The sequence below is a fragment of the Neospora caninum genome, chromosome XII (genome assembly GCF_000208865.1).
Source record: "Neospora caninum Liverpool complete genome, chromosome XII".
In the NCBI taxonomy this organism is placed as follows: domain Eukaryota; phylum Apicomplexa; class Conoidasida; order Eucoccidiorida; family Sarcocystidae; genus Neospora; species Neospora caninum.
Window position 1 is genome coordinate 4,934,778 of NC_018398.1, and position 18,993 is coordinate 4,953,770.

Here is an 18,993-nt window from a genome sequence, read left to right on the forward strand (position 1 = left end):
TTTGGCGAGACCCGACGTAATCTCCCGTGTCTCAGCCTTCTTCCAACTCTGCTCTTACCACAGGCAGCGTTAAAAAGCGTAGGATACACGAGGGCGATGTACTGATTCCAACTCATCTGTCCTTCTCTGGCCTCCAGCGCATCTCACTTCCCACGCCAGGGGCGGCGCACTACGCAGTGACGAACACTTGCACTGATAATCCACGATTCGCTCAGCGGTCTGTCAGTGTCTCCCGGAGACAGTTGATGGTAAACCTTAGGGTATCGCTTTGTTTTTCGCCGTGCCTATTGGTCTTTCTTCACCGGCATCCGTTGCGATTGACGAACCCACAGAACCGGATGTAGACGTCCTGAGGAATTCTACATCTCTGGCTTTAACTGGCTTTCTCCAAGAAGACGCTTCCATCTACGAACCCAAGGGTAATTCTTTGCTCCGCCGGCATTTCTCTTTATTCTCCGCCTTCCTCACAGCTCTTTGCCTCCGCTGGATCCCACCCCCATGTTCTGCGCAATCACGGGGGAACGGAAGTGGTGCTGAGGAACGAAATGCATGCCGTTGCCAGGCCGATTATCTGGAAGGAAGCAGAGACAGCCCGCAGAGTGTCAAACACATGCTGGAAGGACAGCTGAATCGAAATCACACCAAAATAATTTTGAGTGTCGCCGAGCATATCTTTGTCCCCATAGAGGTGCTCTCTAAACAAGCGTTTTCCCTCCGCAGATGACTAGACACGAACCACAGGGTGCATGTCACGAGAGCGCAACAGCTATTTGGAGCCTGAGCAGACAGAAACAGACGCGTGCGCGTCTGAAGCCAAAATTTATGTGTCTTTACGGTGTGAGGCATTCGTCTTTCGGAGACAGAACAAACGACGCAGCCGCGGCGTCCGAGGCGTGGTTGCCCCGATACCCGAAAAGGAAAAAGACACCACCTTGGAACGCCCTGAAGTAAGTTTCGCGTGTGTAGCTCCCCCTGTTTCCGCGTACACCGGTGCACGCCTTGCCGCTTTTCTTCTTACCAATAGGCAGGAACCAGAGAAGAGGATTATAGCCGAAAGTGTCATTGAAATTGATCCACGCGCCGCGGGTCCACATCGACTGCAAGGACACAGATACACGAGCGAACCAGCAGCATGCACGGGTCTCTTCTTTCGCACACTCCACAGTCACCGCCTGTACACACTCCGTGCGTTTCGTGTTTCTTCACAGGCGCGCAGAAAGAATGTAATTAAAATAACCCTCACGAAAGACCCCTCAACCTAGTCCTACTTTGCCTGCTCGACTTACCTGTTGCTCCGCTGCATATGCGGGGTAATGTCTGAACTGCTTTTCGCAGAACTCAATTGTCGTCATCCCCTTCACCACGAGGTAAAGGTGAAAGCCCAGAAAGCCCGTCACCACAATGCCGAGAAAAATGTCCAGCGTCTCTCCGAACAGAAGCCAGAACAAGACGGCAAAAGTTTCCTACCGATACATAGCAAACAGACAGGTCCACATCTCACGCAGAAGGCTTTCCTCTCACGTCCCTCTACCGGCCCCCCAGCGACAAGGATCCTCTTTTCTCACTCTTTTTCCCTAGAGCGGCTTTGCTCCACACCATGCCACACAGAAAAGTAGATATATATAGATGTCCCTATCCAAAGGGACACATGCATAGAAGTGTGGAAAAGACAGCCAACCCACCCGCGTGGTTCCCGCCAAATGCATCACTTCGAGTCTGGGGGTGTATGGACTACACGATAGGTGGGTACATCCCTAGGCTGACGTCGAGTCCCAGACCACCCGGTGGAGTGTTCTAGTGTCCATACGTCAAAGCAATCTCTGTAACGATGCAATGCGTTTGCCATAACCGAGGTCAGGCTGCATTTCGTTCAAAAGGGATCCTGTCGCCGAGTGTGGAACCTTACCGAGGGAGAATTCACAGCTCTAGCAACAGATTCGAACATAGTCGCGGCGACGTAGACGGACAGGACGGACGAGTAGATAACAGCGAGCATGAAGTACTTGTGGTTCCCCCACCCGACGCAGTTGTCAATCCACGGGCAGTGGTGGTCCATCTTCAAAACACACGTTCTGCACACGCGGCAGTGATGCGTGCGGTCGGGTTTATAGTGCATGCACCATTTGCATTCTCGGCGCTCGCCAGTCCGCTTCACCTCCTAGGAATGTTCGCGCATGCAGCAGGGACAGGCAGCCCAGACCAGATGGAGAGTGGCACGGAGACAAAGCGAAGACAGACCGCAGATGGAGAAGACAAACAAGCAAAAGAGGCAGTCGTGGACGTTAGTCCGAATGCGCCTAAACAGCGCTTGCGCCTCTTCCCAGCCAAGGTCCATCCCATCTCGACAGAAAAGACCTCGCCTCCTGCCGAGAAAAAAACTCCTCAAACCTGAAAAACCACGCAACTCCTTCATGGGAACAAACACATGTACTCAACCGCACGCTCACATCGGACATATACATATATATATATATATATATATATATTGTCTAGATGCGTATAGAAAGTGTTGGACTTGCGTGGGCATCGATGCACATGTGGGCATGGGTGAAGAACGTCGTGAGGCGTCGGCGTGTTAACACTAAAGTGCGCGCAAGTGGAAACAAGAGTCGTGACGACTTGCGGGAGGGAGAGACTTGGCTTACCGCGGGTTGGTGCAGGAGAAGGCGTTCCTCTTCCTCTGCGGAGAGGTCCGGTACGCCTCCTGGCGAAACGAAGACGGCGAGGCTGAAGGAAGTCATCTGCAGAGTCAGCAGAATGAGGAGAGCAAAGAGCTCGCCAAGGCCGCGCGAGAAGGCCCCGCTGTCTCGGACACAGTCTAGGTCGCCATCCACGCAAGGCGCGAAGCCGAGCAACGGCAGAATGTGGAGAGCGACGTAGATCAGGACGACACAACTGACCAAACAGAGAACAAAGAGGACCGGCAGCGTGCGGAGAAATTTGCCTCGCGTTGTGTTGCTTGGCGCAGCGTAACGGACGGCCGTGTGACAATGCAGTTTGGTGCCGCGGTCGGACGGACTGCGGGGGCTGTCTCCGAGGCCAGGAGACTCCGAGACGCGTAGGGCGGGCACGGCGGAGCCTTCCCCGGGCCGGATGAGGGCCGCTTCCAGAGGGGGAGCGTTCGCCATGGTGAAAGGAGAGAAAAGAAGGAGGAGAGAGAGAGAAAAGAGAGAGAGGAACGAGGCGACAGGAGCGGAGCGGAAGGCCAGGGAAGGGAGAAAGAAGATCGGGGAGAAGAGCAAGAGAAAGCTATTGTGTCTGTTTAGAACGCGCGGAGGACACAGTAACGAAGAGGGAAGGCGGGATACCGAAGGCACGAGAGGAAGCGAAGCGGAGGAATGTAAGAAGACTGGAAGGTGGCGGCGAGAAGACCTCGCTCAGCTCCCGAAGTGAACATTCAGGCAGCGGCGAGAAACGGCGGGGCGGAGAGACGCGCGGGCTCTTTCGGAACTCAAAAGAACCGCCGAAAAGGCCAGAGAGAGGGTTTCGAAACCTCTCACGAGGCGAGGGACAAGCTGCGTGCCTCTCTCTGCCGGGCGTTTCCCATGAGCGAGGGGCGACGTCGAGCGCGAGGCATCGAAGAAAATGAGACACACGAAGAAGTGGGAAGGCAGAGAGGGAGAAGCGAGCCCTGTGTGGCGGGGATCCAGTCAAGGAAAAAAGACGCGGACGCAGAAGAAGCGGCTTCACGCAGAGAACCAGGAAAAAAGGTGGTTCTGCAGGCATCCGAAGCGCTGCAACAGGTGAACGGCGAGCCCTCAGGAGAAAAGGAGAGCTGGAGAGGCGCAGTATCACCGCGCCAAAAAAAGTAGCCGGCGAAATGCTCCACAAGGGAGCGAAACAAAGGACAAACAGCGGAGATTCCGAGACGCTTCAGGAAGTGAAGATGGAAAGAACAAAGGAAGATGGTCGGGGGCGGAAGAGAACTACGGCTCACCTAGCCACCTGACTGTCGCCCCGCGCATCCCTTGGCGGATCACACGGTGTATATCTACAACGCAGGCAAATATCCACATGTGGTGAGAGAAAAGCTAGAGCAGTCTTTAAACGCGACGACCAGTAAAAACGCGCAGTCTTGGCCGATGTGGCCTGCATGCGGATGTGCAGCGAGGACGCTCACCGATAAAGCTCCCGAAGAGAGGGAGGGGAGGCCGCAATTGCTGGGAAGACGCCAGCTGAACGAGAGAAACGGCGGCGAGCGTCTCTCTGCGTGCTCTAATGGCTAGAGCAAGAAAACCAAGTCACACACAAGATCGAAGATCCCGTGCTTGGCCAAAGCACCGCCTGCATAGCTTCCAAGTGAACGATATCGGATTTTCTCTCTAGACACTGTGGAGACGAGAGAGAGACCGCCCGTACGCTTCGTCCCTTTCGATTCACTCGAGTGCGGAAGAGTGGAGAGAGACGGGCGACGCGACTCCACACGACGCCCTGAACGTTGCCCCGGGTTGGCGCATGGCCTCAGCGGCTTTCCGCGACTTGGACTGTTGGGACCGGAAGTATTTTACGAGTTCCTAGAGGTGTTTTACCTCTTGCGTCCAACAGACCGGGCACGCCTTCACCCGTTTCCCCGCTCTTTTGCCAAGATCGCAGCCTCCACAGACCGGCGGCCACCAGCCAACTCTGCACGGCTGGATATTGCACTGACACTCTCTGGTAATCGGAATCCAGTCCACTCTAGCGTCTTTTTCCATAGGTCTCAGGCGTAGCGGTCGGTTCATCCTTCTTGTGTGGCTTCGGTCCCCCTGCGTACTTACGAGCGGTAACGCCGGCCTACGCCACAGAGGCCGTCGCGTTGCAGATCGCCTTTATGTGCCTTGTGCTTGAAAATCGTCCGAGTATGCACGCTACACGCCATACATACGTGTGAAGAGAGGTGTAGGGACCAGCTTCACGTTTCACAGCATCGCATGGCTTTCAGTATGCAGATTTTCGCGGTTGGCGTGGCAGTCTGGGAGGAGAAACCAAGGGCGAGACGGGAGCAGCTGGCCGGCTGTCGCGATCCACGGTGTAGAAGACGAAGCAAGAAGCAAATGTCAACGCTGCTGTTTACGGCTTGTTCCAGGCGGAAAACGCCGTTGTAACCTGTCGTTACACATGACGAAACCGCTCTTCATGTTTGCTTGGAAGCCGCAGTCATTAACACTGGTAGCTTAGTGATAAGTATAGCACCAGTCCGGTAGTGATATATAAAGTAGTGGCTAGACTACAATTTAAGTTGTAAGTCGCTTGTGGAATAGCGCTAAAAATGCTGGAGCGTTTGACGCTGGAGAGAGCATATGCAGACAGCACATACACATACTTAACGCGAAGACCTGTATAGGGGACACACGACGGGAGGCGGATGTGGTCAGCAACACTGGCTATACGCCCAAATGCTGGGGATAGGCAAAGATAGATACGCACCTCCCTGAAGGGTGTTTAGCTCATATATGCATATACACGCATCCCAGCGGGCCGCGCTCTTCAATGTCATGAAACTGTCAAGAACGTTCTTTGATGTTTTTGATTTGCTTGAGTTCAACTGACGATAAGGTCGCTGTGATATATATGTATAAATGCAGCGAGAGAAATGGTGGAGCCATGCGTTGTTTTTTTTAGTGCGAGCGGCGCTTACTTATTTTCACGCCGCCCTTTTGCATGCTTCTTCATGCAAAAAGTTACGGGTGTCATGGTCTGTGTGTCCTGGTTATCCGCCAGCGGCTTTCGTGCTGAGGTGAGAGTCTGTCTAACTGTTTAATACCACACGCTCTAGCATTTAGAGTCTCTTTGGGGCTCTGTTGATCCCTGTGGGTTCCGTCGATTTTCGACGATGTCCGGTTTGCAGAGACTCCTGTGACCCTCCGTGTGAGTTCACATTATTAACGAGCTCATCAACGATACACCGCCACGAGCATCTGCAGAGGGATGAGGGGATTTGTTCCGTGTTCGGTTTTCACCACCACCGTTGTCTCCGACGAGCGAACCAGAAGACACCTGTAACAAAACTATACGGCCACACCGTAGCTGCATCACGGCAAACAGACTGACCACGGACAATCAACCCTGCTATGCTAATGTACATGTGTTCTATAGATCCATACGGCAATCTTTTCATGCGTGTTCTCTGCACACTTTCTGGACACGCGGCAGACGTTCAAACCTGACAAATACTTCCCGGAATCTTGTTCTTGTTACAAACAGGGCAAGAGCGAATCTCCCACCTCACCCGTTCAAGGGTTTTCCTTCGCCAAGCAAGCACTACCATGAAAACGCACTGAAATCGACCGCAAATCCCTCATGCATAATGACATTCCTGGCGCACGCGTTGCCGCACACGATGCTATCGCGCACAGATCTCCCCTGCGCAAACGCGTACAGGAAACCACCAATGAATGCGTCGCCGGCGCCGTTGGTGTCGACAATCTTCTCGTCAGGAACCTTGGGCACCTCCACTTCATGGATGACTACAGTCCCGTCGGCTCTGCAAAAACAAACACACATGCAACCCTGGACATCAAACACGTATGCTTCCACCTGTGATTAGACAGAGGCACACATATATGCTTCGTACTATGAAATCGTGGCATATATATATATATATATATATATATATACATGGATACCTATAGATATCCATGGCTGTGGAACACGTGTAACGCCAGCGTACATAGACACACGCATATTTGCACCCGTATACGTGTGCATACAAACCGGTAGACGTCTGGGTAGAAGGCTTCCTGGTGAGTCGATCGCAGGAACAGGCCTGGTGTGCGCATGCAATCCACCGTCGAGGCCCCCAGTTTTCCCTCCAGGGCTGTCCATCGAATATGACATTCCATTACTCCAGCACACCACGACACTGGACTGAAGACAGCGTTGTGGGCTGCGATCTCTGAGTCCCTACAGCCTTCGTGAACTGTTTCGGTTTGAATGTTCCCCCCGATCTCCCGCAAGTGTGTCTGAGAGGTGCGAGCGGCAGCGTCACCAGGAACGAGCAAAATTGAGAGCCTCGCGGCACACACTCAGCGCGATGCAGAAAAATCACGCGCTAGCCTGTTTTCGTTGGCTCTGTCTCCACGTACGCGCTCTCAGCAGCAATGACCGAGGATTCGCCCCGAGTCATGACGGCAAGTTTCGTCACGCCTGCATTCTGCCCCGCCGTGAGCAATCCCAAGGCTCCTGTGCACACAGATACCGCGTGATCTCTGTCTTGAGTGGACATCTGCTTCTTGTCCTCGGCCACGACGTCGTGAACTCTGGCCAGGTGAGCGAATTCCTCGTCGTTCCCGACAAGAATGTTCGTCAAGGGAAACAACGTTTTCAAGGCGTCCTTGTACACTTCAATGCAAAACAGAGCCGACAGGTTCAGAGTGAAGACGCTCCCCGGTTTCGTGGCAGCGTAGCGGGCGACGGCGAGGGCGTTCTGCAGACGCAGAGACACCAGACAAACAGGCGCAAATTGGCCACAGAACAAGCGGCATAACAGACGCCGTGCGCCAGTTTCCTGAGACTTGTTAGACACACGAAAGATCCACAAGAGCCCTAGGAGTTGAAAATCGGAACAATGGCGCAGCTTTTGACACAAAGAGCTAAGAGCACTGAGTGCCCACAGCGCCTGGGGATTCACACACGGTGCGACGGCCAACATCCACAAAAACAAAACAAAACACGTTTGATACATATACTCTCTTGCACAGCGACCCTTATAGATCTCCATATATATATATATATATCTAGCAATATCTCTATTCAAATGTATGCATACAAGTAGGCAACTATATATATATATATATATACGTAGGGGCGCATGCTGTTCTGTGTGCGACAAGATAAAAGTGGAGTCAGACCCATTTCAGTTTCTTACATCGGGGGACGCGGAGATCGTGTAGGCAGTCGCGTAGAAGAACCGTGTGTCGCGCACGACAGTCTCCCAGTCCGCGGGGAGTCGGAAAGCGAGACACGCGCCGAGGTCAGTGCAAAGTGTTCGCTCTTTTTGGTTGATCAGCACTGCGCAGACCGCGGTCGGCTCTCCAGGCGCCACCATGAACCGAGTGGCGAGCCCTGAAGAAGGAGAAGGCACCGCGGGAACGACACACGAGGGAAGGCGCTTTTGACTTGTGCGTCGGCAACCCCTCGCAGTTCTTGAGCAGACGCCCCAGGTTGCAGCGCAGTGTCGATCCCAGACGCCGCGTCTGCCGAGCCCAAAAGAAAGAACTCAGCAGGGACTACAGAAGGGCGAGACAGAGTCAGACAAACGACACGGATACAATGCTCTGTGCGCGCCGCAAACTCCGCACTCTCCCCTGTCACTTCACCTATCAGGCGACACACACAACCTAGACCCCAGCTATTCGGCAACACATGCACATCCGAGCAATATATATATCTATATATCTATATATATATGTATATATATATATATATATAAAGGTTCAGCGGGTACAGCAAGGAGATTTGAATGAGGTGGAAGGCTCGTTTCGCCTTTATGACGGGCGTGGGTCCGTGACAAGCACACGTTCGAGAGCGGAAGCATGGATTTTTCTTGTTGCCTGCCTGCTGCACAGGGACGACACGTCTGCACTTTTTTCTTCCGTCTCCATTTTCTGCTTACCTTCCTTGTCGCAGAGATCCTTGAGCTGCGTCCCACGGTCGTCGTCTCCAATTGCTCCCATGTACGCGACGCTGCCAGGCTGGAGAGCGGAGCGTACACACGCAGACAAAGGCGTCAAGTTGCCTTTCCGTACAAAGCGATGGAATACTACACGTCGATACACACACTTGTCAGCGTCTCAACGCCTGTAATAGGCAAATGCATGTGTGTATGGACGTTTGTACATTTGGACTGGGAATGGGGAAAATCTCTGCAGATGTTTTCGGAGCACGGGACACGTCTTTTGAACCCCGCGTTGAAGCGTTTCAGTTTACCATTTTGAAGAGTTGCTGGGCAACACGCGAGGTGTTGAGTGCACTACCGCCCGTCATGCGAGTCGGATTGAACTTTTCGACTTCCACGTAGACGCGTCGTTGTTCGGGAGAGGCGAGGACGGCTTCTCCCCTCTTGAGTGAAAACTCCTCGAGGAAACTCGCCGGCACCTCGGCGACGAGGTCCAGGATCGGGTTCCCGATCGCAAACAACTTCACTTGACCCGCATTGGGAGCGGAGGCGTCACCCGTCATTTTGTCTGTGAGGACGCGAGGAAAGGAAACCGAGGGAAAAGAACAAAGTTAACACTGGCAGCGGACCCTTTCCCACCTCTGGACAGAAGCCGTGGCTTCTCTCGAGCTGTTGTGGGGAACGTCTCTTGAAAGAAGGGACACACGCGCGTGCTGTCTCGCCGTCCAAGGTTCAGAGATCTCTGGATCCTTCAGGCTCGGGCGAAGACGCCTCTCCTTGAGAGTAGCCGATTGTGCACGAAAAAAGCTTTTTTTCCCGGACGCAGCAGGCATCAGATTCGCCGCCGCGTGAACGCTTTCACTTTGACCCGCCCGAAGAAAACAGCGGTTCTCCGAATCGCGGAGCCTGCCTTGGAACCGTTCGACCGACGCGCGTGAGCAAAATAACAAATTTGAGGCCTGCGTCTCCGCGGAAAAGAGCGAACATCGAAGAAGCTAAATATGCGGCCAGCCTTTTGGCTCTGGCGGAGAACCCGGCTCCAGTGTCCCTACTCGCGAGGCGCTTCCGTTTGTCTCTCTCTCCACCAGGCCGGAGCATCCGATGCAGGGAGGCTGTGGACGCCGACAACCCCCGTCTCTGCCGGCACCCGTCGATGACCCTCGTGCAAAACGCAGGCAAAGAATGGGGAATGAGGGTGAACGGCGGCGCGGGAAAACGACGCGAAACGTGAAATTTCGAGCCGTCTTCAAGAGCACATTGATCGATCTGGGGATGTCGCCGTCTGAAAATCGATCTGGGGCAGGGTGACATCGCGGACGGAGACGGCGTTCCGTCCACCTCGACGCACACAGTCCATCGAGCGGGCAGCAAAACTCGAATGCAACCATGTGGGGAAGCTGACGAGTTCTGAGACCGAAAACCGAAGGCCAGGAAAGGAAGTAGAAACACGGCAGCGACGGAGAAAAGCGAGACCGACAACACCGAGGTTTCCTGTAGACAGACAGGGAAACAGCATGACTGGAGTTAACGGGAAAAGCCGCCGCGCGCCGTCTCGACGCGATGCGGAGTGCACATACACCCCAGCAGAACGCGTTTCCACAGCCAGAAAAATCTGGATGCTTTTCCAAGGGAGAATGCTCTCCCGTATCGTCTACGGAATCCAAGTCGACGTCTCCCGTACACATTTTCCTGACATACATAGTTATAAAGAGAGGTATATCAGCATCGATGTATATATATATATATATATATATAAACGTAGGCATGTGTGGGTGTGGTGTACGAGTTAGAAAAGAAATGTGCGAGGTTTTTTGGTGGTCGGAAAGAGAGTGAGCCGACCGTGGCCGTTCTTCGCGGCAAGTACACCGGCAGGACAAGGGCTCCTTCGGGCAAGCATCGAGGCTGCTAGATAGGTGTCGCGGCCTCGGCGTCACGTCGATTGCGGCCACGCGGGTGTGGAATGTGAACGGGGGACTAAAATCGACTTCGGTCCTGTGTGTATGCTTCTGATTGCCCGGATGTCCTCCGTACCTCGTTCCAGGCCACCTTAAAGTGAAAGACTGCGCCGCCCCTCACCGTCATGCGCACTCAGCCGCTGGATGTGTACACGTCTTACCAGTCGTTTACGTGGCTAGACCTGCAGTAAGATACTTTAGGTGTTTCCTACAGTTCTCCTGGGGCCTCCTGAAGCCACTCTTCACACACGAGTTTCAGGAGTTGGTCGAGTGTGAGTCTGTGCCTCAGTGTCTGGGGAACGATAAAAGAAGAAGCCGAGGAACCTCCTGTCTACGTGCGCGCTCTGATTTCCAACAAAATACACGAAGCTGCGGCAAAGGGAAGGAGCTCTCATGAGCCTTTGCAAGGGTGTCTGGTTTGCAAAAATCCTTTGACTTCGTATCCGACGGCACCAGATCGTGACTTCCGTCGTTCACCGGAGTCTTGACAAAAACGTGTATGCTGGAAGAAGGTAACCTCCACACGAATCGCTCTTCTTTGCAAATGTTGGAGCAATACGACACAAACCCTCGGAAGCCTGGTCGTTCGCAGCTCTCTCTCTCTGTCACAGCGTCCAAAGTCTGCTTCCACAGAGGCACAGTGCGTTTACACGGATTGTTTTCGTCCAAGCTCAGAAAGCAGAGACAGCATCTGAGCCGCCGCGTCATTTTGGGCCTCGCGAAGCGTTGTGTGAGCCTCCGAACTCTTCGCGACAAATACACCGGACACCCCCGTGTTAACGGAAAAGACGCTTCTGAACCCCGTTCTGCAACTTTCCAGTCGCGTGCATTCGAGTCGCCATCCGCGTTCAACACATGTCTCTTTCAAAAGAAGCCATGCGTGGCCGGCGTGCGGACCGTGCGAAATCTGTTTTCCCATGCCGCGCTCTTCTCCGTCTCGGCCCTTTTCCACGATGCAGCTGTTTTCGCGGTCGTGGCTGTTTGCTACAGAAACATCGCTGGGCTGTTGCGACACCGTTTCCCCGCTGCGTCTCTTCTGCGGGGGCGAAGGCTCCGAAAGAGGAGAGTTCACCGGCCTCTCTTTTTCTAGCTCTGCGCCCTGCCTCGACATCGTCGCTACAAACACCTCTCTGTCGCTGACGGGACCGCGCAGTTTACTGCGGACGATAATACTTTTCTTTTCTGATCCACATCCACGACTTTCCCGTTGTCCACCTAGCTCCAGTGTATCTGTGCGTCCAGAATGAAGTGTGGAGTCGTGTTCAAATGTCTCTGGGTCTTCTTGGGAATTTCCCCTTGATCCCCCTTCCCGGCTGCTTTCGCCTTGCGGTTCCCCTTGCACATCTCGGCGTTCTTTCAAAGAACGGATGCTTCCTCGCACTGTCACCTGCTCTGTTTTGTCTCCGTCTCCGGAGTCATTCGCATCTTTGCAGTTCACGCGAGAGCCCAAGTCCCCGGTGTCAACGGGGTTGTCGCGTTCCGCGTGGAACCCGTGGGCCGTTGGGTTTTCTTCAGCACCCGCCTTACGCTTGATTCCCGCGTCCTCTGTCGCCACTTGGGCGTTCTGAAACGGGGCAAACGAGCCTGACGCGGCTTTGTCCCCCTGCTCTTCGCCTTCATTTCGCGTGGCTCTCGCCTGGAGCGTGGCCTGTGCCTCCACGAGTCTCATGACGTCCTTCTGGTTGATGCGGTCGCGCATGCCAAAGAGCACTTGACGCGAGACGTACGCGTCCGTTGCGGCGTACATACACTGTTCAGGCGAGAGCGCGTCTCGGCTCCACGTGCTCAGTTGCAGGCTCTTGTCCAGATAGCTCCTCAAGAACACCCCACACAGCGCCTGGAGCGAGCGACTGTTCGTCGCACACCCGAGCGCAATCGCCGCCGCGTGCAGACAGAGGAAATTCTTCGCCGCAACTCCAAACTCGCGCTGCAGAGCCTCCACTTCGCCTGTCGCGCCCTGAGTCGCTTTCTGGACATCCGGCCGCACCAAAAGCGACACGAGACCCGGAGGCAACCCCCCGAGCGCACCGAGCTGCCAGACGCATGCGACCGACGAACTGGCGAGCTGAATCAGGGCGAGAGGAGGACGCGGCGAGAACGACGCAAAGAGAGAAAGAGACGGCAAAGCGCACCCGGAAGATACCGTCAGCGGATCGTGCTCGGAGTCGTAGCCAAGAACAATCTCCGAAGTCGCCGAGGAAGAAGAGGCAGTCCTGAGGAGGGCCCGACAAGCGGCGGCGTCTTCGGCGAGTGTCCGTACAAAGGAAGATTCTCCCGGGAAACCGAATTTTTGGCAAGTTCTTCAGCTCCAGGGGACAGATGGAGAACCCGCCTCTGTCGCTACCTCCCGCGCTCCGGTGTGACCAGCCGCTCTCTCGGGTTCGGTCTCTTCTGCTCGGATTCCCCAAGTCGCTCGAGAACCCGCGTCTAGCGCGCGAGAGGAAGGCGCGAGAGAGAAGCTGGCATCTGCTTTTGCTCTCCAAACTCACCGTTGGGGCGTCCGAACACACCATGCTCTCCGGGGAGGGGTGCGGTCTATCCATGGAACCGGGAATCCCGCGACAACTCAAGACGGAAGAGACATTGTGGCTGTGCAGAGAGGATGGCGAAGAAAGGGCGTGGGGCGCCAGCCGTCCTCGGGAAAGAAACACGCCGCGTGGCGACATTTTCCCTCCCCAGACGCCACTTGAAAACGCGGCGGAAATGTGCAGGGAGCGCAAGTTGTAAGAGCGCGAAAACTAGAAGAAAAGAGAGAAAAGCTGGCGAAAAGAGGGAGGACAGAACGCATGCGGTTTTGCTTCCCAGCAGCCAGACACAACGAAGCTCCGAGATGGGTTCCGCCTCCCTCGCCCTCGAACGTCCTCCACGGCCTAGCGCCTCCACATAAATAGCCTCTCTGCCCCCATCTGCGACCTTCTCTCTCTTCTCTTTTTTTTTGGATCTCCCGCGACACACAAAAGGCTCGACAGACGAGAAGACAACCGGGGACCTACGAAGGGAAAGCCTCCCTCGGCGGCGATCCTTCTCCTCGCGCCGCCTTCCGGCCTCTCTAGCCCGAACGCCGATGGTTCCAATGCATGGACTAGAGAGAGACAGAGAGCGCAGGGCGCCCGAAAACAAAATCACCAAGTTAGAAATGCCGGCTCCGAGGAAAACATTCTTCGGCGCACTCTCTAGTTGTCGCAAAACGACTGTCCAGAACAGAGGACCCGGCCCTTTGCGAGAAGAAACTGAGAAGCCAGCAAGGAGTGTCCCAGTGCTCACAGCATGACCATGTGCGTAACAACCCCGTACATACTTAGACACACATATATACATATATATATATATATATATAGGCGTAGATGAATATGTGTGTCTAGAAAAACGTACATGCAAATCCTGGTCGAGTTACAAGCGAATGCACGCATACACTTTACACATAAACAAGAGCGTACGCAGATATCTGTACACGTGCATGCATACAAATCTAAGGTTGAGTCATCCTATACACCGAGGCTAAGAAACGGCATGCATGCATATGTTCTACCGGATAACAGAAAAAAGATATTCAAACTACACTCCTGCGTGCCGTTATGTTCATGTGCACACTACTGACTCTACCTGTCCCCTTCGCTGTTCTGTACGAAGAAGATATTGTAACCAATGCATGTAAAAAACCCTAGATACAAAGATATATATGTACCACCAGAAGTCTCTTAATGTTCATCGCAGACGTAAGGAGAGAGGTCAAGCTCACACTTGCACAAATTTGGGAAAATGCATGCGCTTTGAGGGTTTCCGTTGAGGATGTTCGTTGTGTCCCAGACGTTGAATCGGGGACGAAACACCGTTCGACGTAGAACTTGTCGGACAGAGACACAGAAAGGACACTCTCTCCATTATAAAACTATGGAAACAGGAGAATCTTTCTCGAAGGATATCGAGGAACATCGATTGTCCTGGCGCGCGACCGGAGACGCGAAGGCATGCACGCGTACTTTTCCGAGAAAAAATCACAGGTCGCACTGCGCCTCTTCTTTCTGTTCCTTTCCTTCTTTTATTCTCCAAGATCTGAGCGCTTCCACCGTGTGTGTGTGGACACGATTTTGTTGAGTCTCTGCCTTTTCTCGTCCTCAGGAAGCAGGCGTTTCTCCGTGTCTCCGTTTCTTCTCGCTGGTTCCGTCTTCCTTGCCTGTCTTCACTTCCTGCCCATTTTCACCCGACCCTCGATGCGAAAGCTGTCCATTATTCGTTCCACTTCCTCTCTTTTTTGTCTGCTAACTCTCCTTTCTTCTCACTCTTTTCAGCCTTCCTTTTCTTCTCTCTCTCTTCACTCTTTTCACCCCTTTTCACCTTCTTCTTTCTCCAGTTGCTTTCTACCGTTCGAGTCGGCCTGGCCCTTCACACCCACTGCCCAGTGACCATGTTTCGTTTTACCGGCGTTTCTCGCCAGAGGGCGGGGGCTGTCTCCCACCCTCCCTCTCTGGCCTCTCTCTCGGCTGCGTGTTCCCCTCCTCGTCTGGTGAAAGCACAGACGCCTCGCATCTGCAGAGCTTCGTCTTCTGACAATTCTTCTCCCTCTCAATCCTCTCTCTTGTGCTCACCTGCAGCTGTGTCTCCTGGCCTCCTTTCTTCTCTGGCCCCTCCTGTTCTGCCTCTTCCCCGCGGATCCGCGTCTCCCCTCGTTCCTGTCTCCTCTCTCAACACTGTACCCTCTCCCTCTCCTGCCTCTTCTCTCTCTCCTGTCGCCGCTCTCTCTCCTGTCTCCTCTGTCGCTTTTGCCTCGTCCGCTTTTTCTTCTCTTGCGGCGAAACCGACGAAAGACGGAGATCAGCCAGGCGCGCCTGCATCGGCGGGAAGCCCCAGCGCGGAAGTCTCCACAAAAGCCGACCCCGTCCCGGCGGAGCCCAGAGTCGAGGAGACACTTGAGGAGACAGGAGACCCTACGCAGCAGCTCGAGTTCTGGGTAACTCGCCTGCGTGCAGACAAGGACAGCGGGGCTCTTTACATGTTGAGAGACGTACGCGCGAGGAAGGAAAACCTTCAGGAGCGGAGCGAACCTCTTAAGACTTAATCTCTTGCAATTTCGCCTATCACTTTTTGCAGCGCGCGCGACAGAAGCGGCGCTGAAAATAGAGATATTGCCGAACTTCACACACTTCGACTCCACAGAGCGGCCGATACATGCATGCAAAGAAGGGAAAGCCCCCTCACGTATGAAGTCAATGTCTCTGGAGAGCCCTTTGAAGTCTTACGATTCGAGTGACAAAAGACGCGTGTCTCCATCTGCAAATGTCTCTACACGTGGCCATATAGTACACATGTGGATATATCTATAGGTAGATAAATGTGCTGGTGGCGATGTCCGTTTCAGTGTCCTCCTTGATCTCTCTGCCCCGCACATTTTGTTGCGGTCTCTCTCAACAGACGTGGGTCGGACATGCTGCGTCTCTTTCCTTTTTGGATTTTCAGATTCTCAAGAAGCCCGAGAAAGTCGGACGTCCCGCGACGAGCGCTTCTGCCTCGCCTTCCCTCGGGGAACGGTCAGATAAAGCGCCAAGCCAAGATGCTAGCCACGCTTCCTGCCTTCCGCTGGAGACAGAAGACATTCTTGATCAGCTGCAAGATCTCTTGCGAGCCCATGGCGAAATGACAGCAGAGGTTGGAGAGGTGAGATCAGCGTTCTGTCTGTGCGGTCTGCCGAGAACGGCGTTCCAACGACTCTGAGTCTTGCTTTCGATGCCGGACCGTCTGGGCGTGCTCCACGGGTCACCGAAACCTCAACCTCGACATACACATGCATATAGAGATGTACGCGTTGACTCTTATATGCAGCTGCACATTTATGCAGGCATGCACTTGCGTGCAGAGTTATAGAGGTGTATATGCAGATACATGCGCATGGCACTGTGCATGCACCGCGTTGTTGCTTCAGTTGCGGCACTGCGCTTCCTGCACTTTCTCACCGCCTCCCCAAAAGTACTTTCTTTTTGGAATCTGCATGCAGAACAGAGTCTCCAAAAATCCACTTACCCATGTAAAGTGTACGCGTGCGTGGATCGCCCGCTCTTCCTCTTATATATATATATATATATGTATATATACATATATATATGCTCCGTCTGCGGCACTGCGATGCCGACGCCGTCCCGCGCGTGTAGCTTTTCTTTTCGGCAGATGGCTGCGCAGAACGAGAAGGCAGCCTTAAAGATCTGCGAATGCGCCTCTGCGTTCAGAGTGGGGAGTGCGTCAGTCTTGTAGAGACGGTGTTGAATGTGTGCGAAATGGAACGTAGGCCTCGTCTCTAGCGACCTGCTTCGGAGAGTCTGACCTGACAGGCGCTGTACGGCGGGAGAAATGTTCCCGTGTGTCTCGCTTTGCCCTTCAGCTTCTGAGTTACCGACACCAGACGAGGCGAGAGGGTAGACAGGAGCTTCTTGCGCTCGGCTTCACAGGATTTTCCACTGCGTTTGCGGCGGCGATCCACCCCTTTTTCTTCCTCGTGAGTCTCGCGAAACGAGTAACTCTTCAAACATCTTTCTGCTGTAAAAGACAAGTTCACATGCAGTTGCTCTAATTGCTTCAAAAGCGTTCTGTGGGAAGCTGGGCATTTAGGGGTGTGGAAAGGCGGAAGCAAAAAACTCGAAAAAAGCACGCAAAACCGTCGCGGCGCGCGCCTAGATCGCGACATGAGATCTGCGCCGTGCATGCATCTGGACGTGATTTGCGGTAGTCATTCTGTCCGGGAGGGCACACATGCAGAGATAAATAAATGAGTGGATACGCATGACTCGGACAAATACAGATGTGTATACGTTGCTCAGTAGATACGCCTACATAACCACTGTTCAAAAGACGTATTTATCGGTGGAGGCTCCACTGTATCGATAGATCTGCACGCATCGCAATTCAACGTATCTAGGTACCAATATATAATAAATAGGAGCGCCTCGAGATTTTGTCTGCTGGGATTGCCTGTTCTTTTCCTCTTCAGGGTACCCTGATCGGCATGCGCTCCCTTTTAAAAGCTCGCGCACCTGAACTCGATCGTGAAGGTGAGCGCAGGTGCGCTCTCTTTTTCGCCCCCGACCTTCTTGGCGGTGTCGAAGCCATGACCTCGAGAAAGACCGGCGGATGGTCCTGTCTCTCGCGCTGTGCCTTTTCTTCGCCAAAATCGCAAGGTGGAGTTTCCGCCTTTTTTCCGAGTTGTGTCCTGTCGCTCGAGACGTGCATCGAGGCACGGGATTTGGTTCGTGCAAGTCCTCTCGCTATGGGGTACATGCGTTTTGGCGCATCTTCTGTTCTGTGTGTGGGCTGTGCATGCGTGGGAGGATACTCTCTGTGGTGCCTACCCGAAGGCAGTCTTCACTGGCGTTCCAGGTCTCTCCTCTCACCCCTTATCTTTGCCGCATTTTCCTCTTCTCGTATGCCTGTTCATCTCGGTAATCTCCCACAGCGGTAGAAAACGTACCGCCTTCCACTTCATCCACACAGACATGCGCATATATATATATATATATATATATATATGTGCAGCCACAGATGTGACTGCTTTGCTAGATATTTCTGATGGTTTCATCCTTGCTCATTTTACGTCTCTTCTCTCGGCCTGTGAATCTGTCACTTTTCGTCTCTCTCGCATTCTCTACGCATCTGCATTTCAAAGGGATTCCTCGTTTTGGTGTTTTTTGCTTTTCTGCCCGCGTTTCCTTTTTCAGCTGGGGCGCGACGGCTTCAGGAGATCCGAGACTCTCTCCAGACTCAGGAGAAACAGATCTTCAAACTTTCAGAGATGCTGCTGGAGTTGGAGGGCGTGAAACGCCCGACACACGGCGCACACACGGGAGAGAGAAACGGAAACCGCGTTTGAATGTTCTCTCGACAAGCGGAATTCCCCAAAAGCGACTGATCGACTGGTGACTCTCGTCCTCTCATCTGGGGGATGCCTGCAGCTCTGCAAGGTGTATTACCCAAAACGGGAATTCTAGGCTGAGTGACACGTGTGTTTAGTCCTTCAAGAGAAAAGAACGGCCGACGACTTTTGAAATGCGGTTCACAGATGCGCACTTGGACGCTTGTTTCGACGTTCCTTTAAACAAATTTAGGACGGCGAGCCGTGTGGAGGTGATGTTCCTGGTGCATAACTTTTCTGTGTTCGGTAAAGCGCACGCAGCAGCAGGGAAAGAACGGGTTTTTAGCGGAGCCAACGGCATCCGAGGTTCTAGTGTTCAGAGTTGTCTCGTGACGCGTGAAACACGTAACCTGTTAAAACACCCAGACAGCCCACTAGAGTTCAATTCGGGTTTTATCCTGTCTTCACAGTTTTGAACACATCCGGTAGACTGCCCCACGTTCCTCAAAAGAGATCTCGATTCGCTTGCTCGTGGTCCTTGTCCGGCAAACTCGACCTCAAGCCCCAAGAGGAACGCAGAAACGTTCCTGAATCTTATTTTGGCTTGA

General features: G+C 53.6%; 4 protein-coding genes across 4 annotated transcripts; 1 reads left to right on the forward strand and 3 right to left on the reverse strand.

Moving 5' to 3' along the window:
- Positions 1–464: 464 nt before the first annotated feature.
- Positions 465–3,128, reverse strand: NCLIV_066400 (Os02g0819100 protein, related; the record flags this gene model as incomplete). Its single annotated transcript, XM_003886191.1, has 5 exons — positions 465–571; positions 1,019–1,097; positions 1,287–1,463; positions 1,907–2,056; positions 2,646–3,128. The coding sequence occupies 5 exons, from the start codon at positions 3,126–3,128 to the stop codon at positions 465–467; spliced, it is 996 nt and encodes a 331-aa protein (XP_003886240.1).
- A 3,112-nt stretch (positions 3,129–6,240) lies between these two features.
- Positions 6,241–9,159, reverse strand: NCLIV_066410 (GG10762, related; the record flags this gene model as incomplete). Its single annotated transcript, XM_003886192.1, has 5 exons — positions 6,241–6,463; positions 7,065–7,405; positions 7,847–8,043; positions 8,594–8,672; positions 8,908–9,159. The coding sequence occupies 5 exons, from the start codon at positions 9,157–9,159 to the stop codon at positions 6,241–6,243; spliced, it is 1,092 nt and encodes a 363-aa protein (XP_003886241.1).
- Positions 9,160–11,197: 2,038 nt separating this feature from the next.
- NCLIV_066420 (putative 3'-5' exonuclease domain-containing protein) lies at positions 11,198–13,064 on the reverse strand (the record flags this gene model as incomplete). The annotated part of the gene is made up of 2 exons (XM_003886193.1): positions 11,198–12,616; positions 13,041–13,064. The coding sequence occupies 2 exons, from the start codon at positions 13,062–13,064 to the stop codon at positions 11,198–11,200; spliced, it is 1,443 nt and encodes a 480-aa protein (XP_003886242.1).
- A 1,892-nt stretch (positions 13,065–14,956) lies between these two features.
- On the forward strand, positions 14,957–18,403 carry NCLIV_066430 (conserved hypothetical protein; the record flags this gene model as incomplete). Its single annotated transcript, XM_003886194.1, has 5 exons — positions 14,957–15,553; positions 16,006–16,203; positions 16,922–17,035; positions 17,528–17,588; positions 18,252–18,403. 5 exons carry the CDS (start codon positions 14,957–14,959, stop codon positions 18,401–18,403), a joined length of 1,122 nt encoding a protein of 373 aa, XP_003886243.1.
- Between the last annotated feature and the right edge of the window lie 590 nt (positions 18,404–18,993).